The following is a 12,719-nucleotide window of genomic DNA, read 5'->3' on the forward strand; positions in this document are numbered from 1 at the left end:
ATGCAATTCACATTATTCTGCCTTGAAGATCTTCTATGAGTAACTCTGCAATTATGAACACTTTCATAATACTGTGTTGACTTTCATTACTGCACCTTGTGGCAGTGACTTGTTCACATTAAGTAATATTGTTTCTTGTAGTTAACTTTCTTTTTCTCAGAACTAGAGCATTAAATAATAGCATAAGACCAATGCAAAAATATACAGTGCCAGAAGCAAATGCTGCTTCCACAGGTAGTTTATTACATTTGGCAGACTTAAGTTTTCTCAAGTGGAGTTGTAAGCAGAAAGTTTTCATTTGGGGGGGGGGGGGAGGGGGGCGTTGCTGGGGCTCGAACAGCTTGCAGACTCTACCCCCCCCCCCCAAAAAAAATAATAATATATATGACATTTACAAGATCTCGTAGTAGGAGACAGTTCAATTTTACAGCCTGAGCCTCCGCATACCACCAAGAGTATGTAGTCTCTCGGATGAGCCATGCGACAAGCGGATTCGATTAAACAAGTTACGGAGATATATGTGTTATATGCCTATTAAGTCTCCCTGCTGTAGCGGCTAGCCCTACCGTATCTGCACCTGACTGTGCGCAGCTTATGCGGCCCGTGTGCTGTATATAATTGTTGGCAACTGGTGAGGCTGACTAACAGTGGTGACTAACGGCCATGTCCTCTGCTATAGAGGACTCCCAAATAAGAAGCAATACAAGGTAGGATTCCCAATCCGTAAGGACATAGCGGGCAACATTGACGAACTCTATAGCATTAATGAAAGGGTAGCAGTTGGGATATTAAGACTCAATACGAGGCATACAATAAAGGTAGCGCAAGCTTATGCTCCAACTTCCAGTCACGATGATGAGGAAGCAGATCAGTTTTATGAAGATATTGAATTAGCGATGAGAAAAGTGCAAACTCAAAATACTGTATTCATGGGTGACTTTAATGCAAAAGTAGTTAAAAAGCAGGCTGGGGAACAAGCAATTGGCAATTGCACCGTCAATTCCAGGAACGCTAGAGGAGAGATGTTGGTAGAATTCGTGGAAAGGAATAATCTGCGATTAATGAACACCTTCTTTAGGAAGTGTAGCAACAGAAAGTGGGCCTGGAAAAGCCCTAATGGTGAAACAAGAAATGAAATTGATTTTATACTTTCTGCCGATCCCAGCATAGATGTAGAAGCATAGATCTAGAAGTGTTCGACAGGACAAAATGCAGTGATCATTCGTTAGTGAGGTCTAGGATTCACCTCAATATGAAGACAGAAAGAGTAAAATTGGTCAAGAAGAAATAGGCCGACCTAGATGCAGTAAGGGTAAAAGCAGACCAATTTAAGCTAGTGCTTGCAAACAAGTATTCAGCCTTAGAAAGATGAAGATGAATGGCAGAGGTAATTAATGAAACCGTAAGTAGGCTGGCTTCAGAAGCAGCATTTCAGGTGGGAGGTAAGGCGCCTAGGCGACCAGTAGGTAAGCTCTCCCAAGTAACAAAGGACCTACTAAAGAAAGGCCAAAGCATGCAAGTGTTCAGCTTGAGATCTGATGGAATCTGCGGAAATGTCAAAATTGATCAACAAGGAGAAAGTGAGGGATATTTGAAATTGTAACATGAGAAATACTGAGGAAGCAGTAAGAAACAGAGCATCATGAAATCAGCGAGAGGAAAACTTGACATAGGGAAAGCTGAGATGTATGCACTGAAAGATAAGCAGGGTAATATCAGCAATTTTGAAAATATAGTAAAAGCAGTGGAATTCTATACTGATCAGTTCAGTACTCAGAGCAGCCACGTTACCTCTATTCGAAGTAGTGATGAACATGTTACAGAGGCTCCTTCTATAACTATCGATGAAGTTAGAAGGGCCTTGCACGACATGAAATGGGAAAAAGTGACAAGACGGAATAACAGTCTATTTAATCAAATATGGAGGAGACCTCATGCTTGAAAAGCTTGTGGCCCTTTATACGAAATGTCTCGTGACTTCAAGGGTCCCAGAGAACTCCAAGAATGCCAACATTATACTAATCATAAGACATTAAAGAATTGCAAAATTATAGGCCCATTAGCTTACTTTGAGTATTTTATAAAATGTTCACCTAGATAATTTCCAACAGAATAGGGAAACACATCAGTAAAAAGAAAGAACAAGCCGGCTTCAGAAAGGGATACTCTACAATGGATCACATCTATGTCATCAGTCAGGTAATCCAGAAATCTGCAGAGCACAGTCAGCCCCTCTGTATATCTTTCATAGATTACGAAAAGGCATTTGATTCAGTAGAGATACCAGCAAGCATAGAAGCATTACATAATCAAGGAATACAAAAGGCTTACATAAATAACTTGGAAAATATCTACAAAGATTCCACAGCTGCCTTGATTCTTTCCAAGTAGAAAGATGCCTGTTAAGAAAGGGGTTAGACAAGGAGACAGAATCTCTCCAATGCTATTCACTGCATGCTTGGAAGAAGTATTCAAGCTAATAAAGTGGGAAGGCTTAGGAGTAAAGATTGACGGCGAATATCTCAGCAACCTTTGTTTTGTTTATTTATTTATTTATCATACCCTCAAGGTACGGTTGTACATTGCAGAGGGGAGGGGCAAAGTAAATACAGAGGCAAATCACAAAATAAGGAAGGAAGGCAAACAACATGGAAAAAAAAAACATCGTATACAAAATGATAAGATTGGAAAATAGAAACTTGTAAGCGTGGCAAAAATACATGGCATAACAAAAATAGAAAGGAAAGAACATAGCATATAATAATACAAGCCATAACTTAACATTATGGCATAAAAGCAGTTATTATACAGAACAAGCAAACGCAACATTAATTTATAACCTGAAACTTTGAAGTGTGCTTTTAAAGTTATTGGTGTCAGTTATGCTTGTAAGTAATGTGGGTAAGTTATTCCAATCTTTGCTCGTTTGGGGAAGAAATGAATATGAAAAGCCGACAGTATTGCAGTGCGGAATGTTTACCTTTTGGCGGTGGTCAATGAGAGATGAAATGTATGGTGGCGGTTGAACAAAGATAGAACGTAAATATGTGTTGTGGTAGTAGATTTTATGAAAAGACATATGCGAGATAGTTTTCTACGGGTTGATAGCAGTGGGAGGTGTAGGAGAGCTTTCATGTTAGTGACACTCGCAGTTCTTTGGTAGTTGGTGAGAATGAAACGGGCTGATCGATTCTGTATTGCCTCTAGAGACTGTATGAGGGTGTCATGACCAGGGTCCCATACTGATGATGCATACTCTATTTGTGGACGAATGTAAGTTGTGTACAATAAGAGTTTTAGTGATGATGGTGCTAGAGAAAATTTCCGACGAAAGTATCCCACTGTACAAGTGGCCTTAGATGTTATGTGATCAATATGAGTTTTCCAGGATAGATTGCTGGCATTGTGAACCCCCAAGTACTGATATGACGTTACACATTCTAGTGGGATGTTATTTAGCGTATAGGTGGGGCAGATCACATTAGTATGAGAAATCCTCATAGTTTTACACTTTCTAATGTTTAATTCCATGTGCCACGTATGACACCACTCATTTATGTTATTGAGATCCTCCTGAATTAGTAGAATATCTGAAGAATTAGTTATCTTACGATACAAGACGCAGTCATCCGCAAATAGAGAAATGTTCGAGGAAACGTGAGTGGGCAAGTCATTAATGTAAATTAGGAATAATAAAGGACCGAGCACAGACCCTTGCGCGACGCCGTTGTTCCTTGCGGGACGACATTGTTCTATTCAGCAACAATGCTGACGAGTTACAGCAAATGATTGAGTGCCTTAACAGAGAGTGTAACAGTAGGGTTGAATTAAAGATAATGATCTTGACAAAGATAATGATCGATAGCCTGGCAAGGAAACTAAAGTTCAATATCGCCAGTCAGCCTCTAGGGTTTGTGAAGGAGTATGTTTACCTAGGTCAATTACTCACAGGACCCTGATCACAAGGAGGAAACTTACAGAAGAATAAAAATGGGTTGGAGTGCATACGGTTGACATTATCAGATCCTGACTGGAAGCTTACCACTATCATTGAAAAGCGAGGTGTGCAATCAATGCATTCTACTGGTGCTATCATATGGGGCAGAATTTTGGAGATTGACAAATAAGCTCTAGAGCAAGTTAAGGACCGCACAAAGAGCAATGGGACGAAGAATGATAGGCATAACAATAAGAGACAGGAAGAAAACGGTGTGGATCAGAGAGCAAAGGGGGACAGCTGATATTCTTATTGACATTAAGCAAAAAAAAAAAAAGAAAGGTGGGCAGGCCGTGTAATGCGTAGGTTAGGTAATCGCTGGACCATTCGGGTTATATAATTAGTGCCAAGAGAAGGGAAGCACAGTTAAGGACGACAGAAGACTAGGTGGGGTGATAAAATTTGCAGGCAAAAATTGGAATCTGTTGGCGCAGGACAGAGGTAATTGGAGATCACAGGGAGAGGCCCTCATCTTGCAGTGGACATAAAATAAGCTGATGATGATGAATCATTGGTGTGTGCAATGGTAAAGGCCGAACTGAGATGGCTGCTAACTTGATGTGCGCTGTCTTCCCGCCCTGTCTTTTTGCGCCCTTAGTGTTGTAGTTTGCATAATCTAAGTTAACAGACAGGCGTAATTGGAGGTTGCTCACAGATGCCGTCCTGTAGTGGACATAAAAATGGGTAGATGGTGAAGATGAGTAATTTTCGGAGTCTTGAATCGGGCAGCTGTACGAACCGTTCGTCCCCGCTGCCGGTGTTCTTCATAATGCCAGCAGTGTGACAGCGAGCACACATGGTCATTTAGTCAGATAGTTACAGGTTTACATGGTCCGTGCATTACACTATACTTATTATCTGAATTAAGTGAATGGTTACGATTTATATGGCCGATATAGACTAATGTATAGACTCTTGTAAGGGCTGCCCTTTTTTGTCACCATTCTGACGAGTCTCACATGGGACCAGGACATTTGATCTAATTTTGCCGACTACGAGTATGAAATCTGCTGATGAGTGGAGTCGTAAAACATGTAATGAACAATAATTTGAGTGTAATAATTCAAATTTTTAAATTATGCTATATGTTTATATGAGAAACTCAGAGTCATATTTGAAAAAAAAACCCTGTTTTGTTTTATTTTAAAGCCTGCGTGTCTTCAGAGACATTGATATTAAAATTAACATTCATAGGCAGGAGTCCCGACACAAAGGCAGAACCCCCAATTGACATAGCTGACTGCGTACGGCATGCCAGTCTCGAAACCGGGTGAAGCTGACCACAGCTGTGCTTCTGCTCTTGGCCCTCAAGAACAAGAAAAGACTGACTTCTTCCTTTCCCGTGCGACTCCCGCCTCGGAATGGGAAACTAGCATACTGTATTAACGTTCATTTAATATGTGATCCTTAATACATGTATTAAAGATCAGTTGTAAGTGAGTGCATGTGGTACGCGTTCCTTTTCTATGTCCAATGTATTTCTTGCACTCTCAGTTTTCTAATCGTAGCATATACCATATCAAATTTGACGTCAAACATCCAGAGACATATGTGCTCTAGAAGAATAAAACAAGATGGAGTTTATTTGACTACGACATTTTTAAAGGTTCTAATATAGACATGTGCCACCGTTGCCAAATTTTAATTTGGAAATTATGGCAAAAATAAAAGTTGGCTTACACAAGTGTGTTAATTATGTATTTGTTGGCCCTTTTATTGCATGAAAATTGTGTTCACCAAAGTGTATAGACTACATTTGAAAACAGTAGTTGTGTAGCTAGTGAAGTGTTTTTGGTGAAATGACTGATCCTTTAACTTTTGAGGCGCGGTATAAGAAAGCTGAGAAAAATTTTAAAACCATGTGCCCTCCGTCGTTAACGTCCGACTTCTTGCTGCTTGCTCTATGTACCATGAATTTTCTTTTCACTTGGAACATTTAGTCAAGTTCATAACCTGTCTGATTAATTAAGTTTATACAACAGACCCATCTCATTGCGCTCAGAAGGCATGTGCAGGCATGTACCCTGCCAGCACCATGATAATAGTCCATGTCAAATACTGAGAAGAATGCTATTGGTCATTTTTGTTTTCTTACAATTTGTCCTTTATTATCTGCCTTCTCATCCTACGGATTAAGCTTTGTTAAGCTAAATAAGAACTATAGCTAGTAGCATCATTTGCAGCAGCTATGACATAATGAAACTTGTTTTGACATTAGTCTGTCGACTATGACTAAGTAAAATTGCTATGCTATATATGCATTCTTCTATTTGTGGTGAAGCCTTCTCCAAAAGCTGCTTGTTTGCATTACACCATTTTTCCAACATTAATTTGCAGCAACAAAGTGCGAAAACGTTAGCTAAATTTATGTGTTTGTTGTTTTGTTTATTGCAAGTAGGTTCGTGGAAGCAGATTTTTACCACTTAGGTGTTCAAAGGGAGACAGCTTTGAAGTGTCCATCTAAAAGTTCTGTATATGTTGCAATTGAAATGACATTTTTCCATCTTCCCTAGGAGGCTTTATTGAATACACAGTTGTTATGCACATAAGTTAACGACAAATAAATTTTTATGTCACGGAACAAGATACAAATAATTACCTTTTTTGTTAAGTGTTGGGTGGAATTTATTCCATCTGTTTGTTGTCACCCTTACATGCCTACACATAGAAAAAAAAAAAAGAGTTGCTAGTCACACCTGCATCACGACATTTTGCACGTGGCCTCTGGTTGAGCTGCATACAACAGGAAACAGCTGTTGTGCTGAATGCTTGCACAGGTGTTCTCACGTCTTCGTCATGATAGTGCACGTATCCTGGTTGTGGTGTTGGCATTTGTTCTGCTTGGGTCACGTCACTTTTCCCCTTAGTTCACTTTCCTGTTGATGCACTCGGGGCTTCGTGGCATAGCTTTCACTTGGTGTGTATAATACCACTGCTAGTGGGCTCATCACATGACATTCTTTGTCTTTCCTTGTATGCATGACACTCTTTCTAGATCCTTGATGATTGGCAGACTGGTGTACTCTGTGTGCTCTCAATGCGAAATAAACATGTCTCAGAGATCAAAGTGTGCCACGCTGGCACATTAACACGTCAGTATGACAGCTGTGCATTTGCACGTTGGGCCTTCTGCTTGCTCCCAACTTGGCGATGTATTACTGCGCTTGAGTATTCTGTTCATTCCTTTTTGATGCCCATAGTACATGTGTAATGCAATGACGGTCAGGACCACAGTCAATGTGTTATGTGCAAGTGATGTATCATTAGGGGATGATTCAAGAGCCTCATGATAAATGTGCCGAGATATTACCACATGTAATTCATGGCACTAGCAACATAGTATGAGCCTAACCCTATAGATCTCTGCGAAGGCACAACTGCAAGATCACCAGAGGCCTCATTTAACAGCTGCAGGTTGCAAAAATCTAGCCTTGATTGATTTTGGAAGAAAAGTGGATCAGGGAAGCGTATGCCATGGCAGGCCTACAAAATAACTCTAGCTCCATTTTCTAGAATTGAATATGCACTTCAAGGGTAGTGTGTTATTGAAACAACCCTGTTGTCTACTTTGGTTCTACTGCTATTTATGATCTTTACCCGATGCTCTTGTATTAGTATGCACAAACATCAGTGAAGGCACAAGCCAATGTCAGCTGGTTTTCTTCAACAGGAGAAGAGAGAATGTTCATGGCACACTTAGCAAAAACAGCTCAAAAGATGAGTGTGGTTATGCATGATTGGTGAAGCATCGTAAGTGCTGCACAAGGACTCTGTGTAAGCCACTGCACTAATGATGTTGAGGGGATGCGACGGGCAAAAAGAAAATTGTGCTTCAACAAAAGATGCTGCATGGCTTTAACTATTTCCCGGCAGTTTTCTCTTTTTGTAGTCTAGAAGATGTTCATTGTTTCTTTTGTAACTCTAGTATAGGAGAAAAAATTTGGAGGATGCTTAAGCTTCACCTTTAAAAATGGAATGTGATAGCATTCAAAGATCCCTGACTGCTTCCCAGGCTTCCCGGCAACTGCAGCTTATGTAACCGTAATGTTTTCCTGGAATTTAAATAAAACCAACCGCTTACTATACTATGAGTAAAACGAGAACAAGGTGAAAGTCAGCTTTGAAAAAGACAAGTCCACTTGTCAAAACGTTGGCTCTGGCTTTTACTTTGTTCTTTTGCCCATCGTCTTGAATTTACACCTCCCGAGTTCCCCACATTTTTCCTGTGCTTACTATACTGCAAATACTGCAGAGTTACGCCGATTGTTTTGTGTGTGCCGCGTAAGGCAATGCACATGAGATTGCTGGTAATTTGTGCACCCTTGAGTGCACCAAGCACCAAATGCACAAACTGAAAGGGGAGCATATTGTTAGTGCGCTTCCTTTGTTTCATGTTCATCCAGTCATTGACATTGACTGATATTGAACGCAGGAAAAATGGTTGATATATGGACCAGTTCTTGGAGAAATTGACAAAGCAGCACTCAAAACTTGCTATAAACCTGCGGTTAATTCTTTTTAATGGTCTAAAAATCTCAAAACTGTTAATTAAAAATCTGCTAAAGTATCCACAGCCTTTTATATGTGCATTTTTTGCCTTTAAACTAGTGGAAAATCTGGCTGATCTAGTGCAAAATTCACTAAATTGACGGCACTGGTGGTGCCTTGCTCAGACAGTTGCTATTCCCATCACCAATTGTTGTCAGACAGCTTTTTGTCCTTGGGCGCTTTGTGATGCCTAAATCCTTTGTGCAGGGAGCAAGTCTACAGAGCACAACCTTTTGCGCTATTGAGGCAGCAGCCATTGCTGTGAATGTATAGCAGCTTAAGTGGAGCTTTATTTTCTCTTCTGTTTATTTTCTTTGACTTCTAGTCTTCTACTTATTATAGAAAGATGCACCCGTGTGGAATGTTAGATTTCAAATTGAAGTGTTATTTTTGGAATCGAACTGGTTTTGATGTTGTAGTTGGTAGTGGTGATAGTGGTTAGACTGTGGAGAGGAGGGTGTGGTCGTTGTGAAGGGGGAGAGTGGTAGCACGAAAAGGATAAATGAGATAGGAGCGGTAGTAATAATGCACATCAATTAGTTAGTGTAAACGTTGATATCTTAACTGCGAGTCGACCTAGTTGGAACAGATTCATCTTAAAACTTTTTGTGCGCAAACAAACAGGGATGAAGAATAGGAACAACACAAGGACGAGCGCTTTCTAACAACTGGTTTTATTTTTGAAGAACCGTTTGCTTAAATACCCACAGATCTGCGCGATCTAGTCAACAGAGCATGCCTATAGTCCATATAATACCCGCAGATCTGCGCAATCAATTCACGAGAGCACGTCTATAGTACATATAACACTTGTGATAAAAAGACGTGGACCAAAGCCGGTCAACACCTTGCTGTTCTTATGTTGACCGGGTGGCTTTGGTCCACGTCTTTTTCTCACTAGTGTTATATGTACTATAGATGTGGGTATTTAAGCAGGTGTTTCTTCAAAAATGAAACCAGTTGTTAGAAAGTGCTCGTCCTTGTGTTGCTCCTATTCTTCGTCCCTGTTTGTTTGTGCACAAAAAGTTTTAAAATGAACATTGATATCACCAGGTTGTGACCTGGTGAGCACACTCGCATTGTACTGGAGATTGAACTTGCATCTGGGGCATCATGATGCACTAGTTCACAGTTGGCTGTGGCAGGAGAGCGGATGTGAAATTTTTGGTTAAACTGATTCCCACAGCACATGTGATCTGCATAATTTCTCTTTTCCAGCATCCTGTAAAAGGGTTGCATGCACTGACAGCAGTTTTGCAACAAATGTGACACTGTGCAGGTGAGGTGTGCTGGCTGTTCTGCAGCCGCGCCCTGTGCCGGCAAATGGGGTGGGTGACTCGGCACATGCGGAGGGTGCGACCCCTCCGGTTCCTGGCAGTTGCCTGCCTGGCCACCTTTGTGTGGCTGCAGGCGCGCCTCACCTTGCTGGGCCAAGTTTCCATCGAGGTTGGCTCGCCGGGCTCCTCTGCTACCGCCCAGCCCAACCTCACATGGGCCCTCTTCAACAGCACACGCGAGCTTGAGATACTGCGCGAGTACGTTGCTCAGCTCAACCAGGCGCAGGTTGGTTGCTTTCTTGCCCTCCTTGCCTGCTGCTAGCCTGTGTGGCCAGCTGAATTCAAGGCTAAAAGTGTACGTCCCTCTTAAAAAAGTGATAACACATATTTTCAAAGTTCTTGAAGCTCTTCCATATGTTTCTTGCATATGAAAAGATACCACTTAACAAGTATGAAAGTTGGGAAATACTTATATTTTAATTTAATGATGAGGTTGGCTTCAAAATGTTTCAAACCTTGATGTAGTCAAAGGTAAAAACAAATTCTAATGATAAACACCAAAAATGCAAGCTGTTTTGGTTCCCATAGAGGAGTCTTGTCTTCTATCTAGATTTTGAACAAGGTTTCTGTACGGGATTCAAAATATCTTGTATTTTTGTTGTTCATGAGTGGCGCCCATTTTACCTTCGACTGTGAGTAATCCTGACAAACAAAACAAGCTTTCCTCACACCCTCGCCTTCATTATCTTGAAATCGTGATATAGAGCTAAATTTGCTGACATGTTAACCGTAGCACTAGGTATGATGATGTTGCACATTAAAAAAGTGAACGAGAGGTTTGCATTTGTTTCTTCTGGCTCAGCTAATGTGTGGCCGCCACAGTGATTGCAAGAACGAAGCAAGCCAGCATATCATGATGTCGTTACATGTCCACCTCCTGGGTACTGAAACCGAGACTGGTTTATAGAAACAAGTATCATATAAAACTATTTAGGGCACTGTGACACTTCCAACTATTTTTTATATGGTTTATAGAACCTCGAGCTTCATTCGCAAAAAAAGAAAAAAAAAGGTAAACAAAAATAATTTTAGTAACCCATTGGATGAGTGCAAATAGGCATAATTCCTTGCCCAAAATTAACCTGAACCAAGCAGAATACATTATCCAAAGACCCTCGTTAAGGGTTTAGCTTGGTTTTAATTTATACCTGATAAGGCTATGTTGAATTACACTTTTGATAAGGACCAGCAAGCAAGCCTCTGTACATTACCACTGTTAGCTTCATTTCTGGGGAGCAGCTTTTCACGATTACACATGCTCAAAAAAGCTGCATTTGAAGCTTGACTGTTTATTCTAGTTGCAATGTAGATTGTTTTGCTTGGATTATTTAATTATGGCAGTCAAAGTCACCTTAAAAAATACTACTTCTAATTGACACTTCGTTCATTCGGGGCTGTCCCGCTTCTCTCAAACAGACCATTCACAACCTGGAGCTATTTGGCCCACTGCAGCCAGGTGACCCTGTGATAGTGATCCAGGTCCACAACAGATGGCACTACCTTGTTGCCCTGATGGATTCACTTCGCACTGCACGTGACATCAATCGCACCCTGCTCATTTTCAGTCATGATGAGTACAGCCCCGTTGTTGAGAGCCTGCCATACAAGGTTGACTTCTGCAAGGTATGTTTACTTACGTCACACCACAGGCCTCGTAAAGTTCCAAACATACAAAAGGCGTAGCACAAAATGTGAAAACACAAAAGATAATATGAAATATTGCACTAACAAGCTTGTAGAAAAAGTGTACATAAACATAGAAAAGCCAGTACAGAACAGAATAGAATTTATTGATAGGAAAGACAGAGGTCGATCTGAGCTAGTGCGCTCTAGTCTGCTACTCTGCACTGGGGAAGAGGGAAGTACAAAGAAATGTTTGGTAATGCTGCTGATTGAATATAAACAGTAGAATAAGTTACTAAACAGGTTGGAATGGAAAACTGGATAGGTACAAAACAACTCAGATACTCACAATATTTACTGCATGGCAAGTTGAAATGCATAGTATACGCATTCAGTGGAATCACTGCTGCTTACTTCTTTTGTACATTGTTCCGCTCTATTACTGTGCACATAAAGAATTATACTTGGGGACAGCTTTCTGTGGCAATGAAGAGAAAGCTACGAGGGTGGTGCTTCTGCGCACATGTGTTACCGCACCAAGTAGTGTGGCAGCGTTTAGCAGTGCTTCTGGTTTCGCTGAACAGCCGCTGTGCCTGTCCAGCCACTGAACAGACGCAGCTTCCACTTGCGACAGTTTCGCATTTGCCCAGATGCAGAAAAGTCCCAAAATAAGTCAACATTAAAGGGACACTGAAACGATTCTCATGGTTTTGCACAAATGTACTGAGCCATCAGGGTAGGTTCTTCTGATCATTAAGTGATGCATCCAAGCACTCTGCATAAAGCACGTAATTTATTATAAGGTTTTAGAAATGTGCATTGCTACTGATCTCAGCGGTGCCGCTCCCCTGAGTTTTGAGCCCTCCCTTCACAATCGAAATAGTTAGCCCAATTGACGTCAGTTGGGTGAGCTATCTGATTAGCTACCTAGGTCACGTCATCGATAATTTTTCCAACTTTATGGTGAACAAATGTTCACCATAAATTATCACCACACTCAAGCACTTTCACCACACAGCAAATGTAGTCTGCTTGTGTTGCAACCTTTCTCGTGTTTATGTGAGCTGTGCGGTCAGTGTTGGTATTGAGCTTTCTTTTGCGAGCAGCACGGATCGCCCTTGTTACGTTGTGGGCTGCAAATATAGTGGTCAGCGACATGTCAAGCTGTGACATCGTGTCCCCCTGCAAGGCAACATGCGAGCAAAGTGGCTGCA

General features: G+C 41.1%; 1 protein-coding gene across 3 annotated transcripts in view; it reads left to right on the plus strand.

Moving 5' to 3' along the window:
- LOC142588349 (alpha-1,6-mannosyl-glycoprotein 2-beta-N-acetylglucosaminyltransferase-like) overlaps window positions 1-12,719 on the plus strand; it is a 41,655-nt gene that overhangs the window by 1,889 nt on the left and 27,047 nt on the right. For 2 of the 3 annotated variants that reach the window (XM_075699978.1, XM_075699976.1), the window contains exons 2-3: window positions 9,825-10,108; window positions 11,299-11,505. In XM_075699978.1, the coding sequence (XP_075556093.1) occupies window positions 9,869-10,108; window positions 11,299-11,505 (447 nt within the window). In that variant the 5' untranslated portion in view covers window positions 9,825-9,868. Of the gene's footprint in view, window positions 1-6,760; window positions 6,915-9,824; window positions 10,109-11,298; window positions 11,506-12,719 lie in introns of those variants that run through there. The other variant, XM_075699977.1, reaches the window with a different exon arrangement.

This window comes from Dermacentor variabilis, chromosome 7 (genome assembly GCF_050947875.1).
Source record: "Dermacentor variabilis isolate Ectoservices chromosome 7, ASM5094787v1, whole genome shotgun sequence".
Lineage (NCBI taxonomy): Eukaryota > Metazoa > Arthropoda > Arachnida > Ixodida > Ixodidae > Dermacentor > Dermacentor variabilis.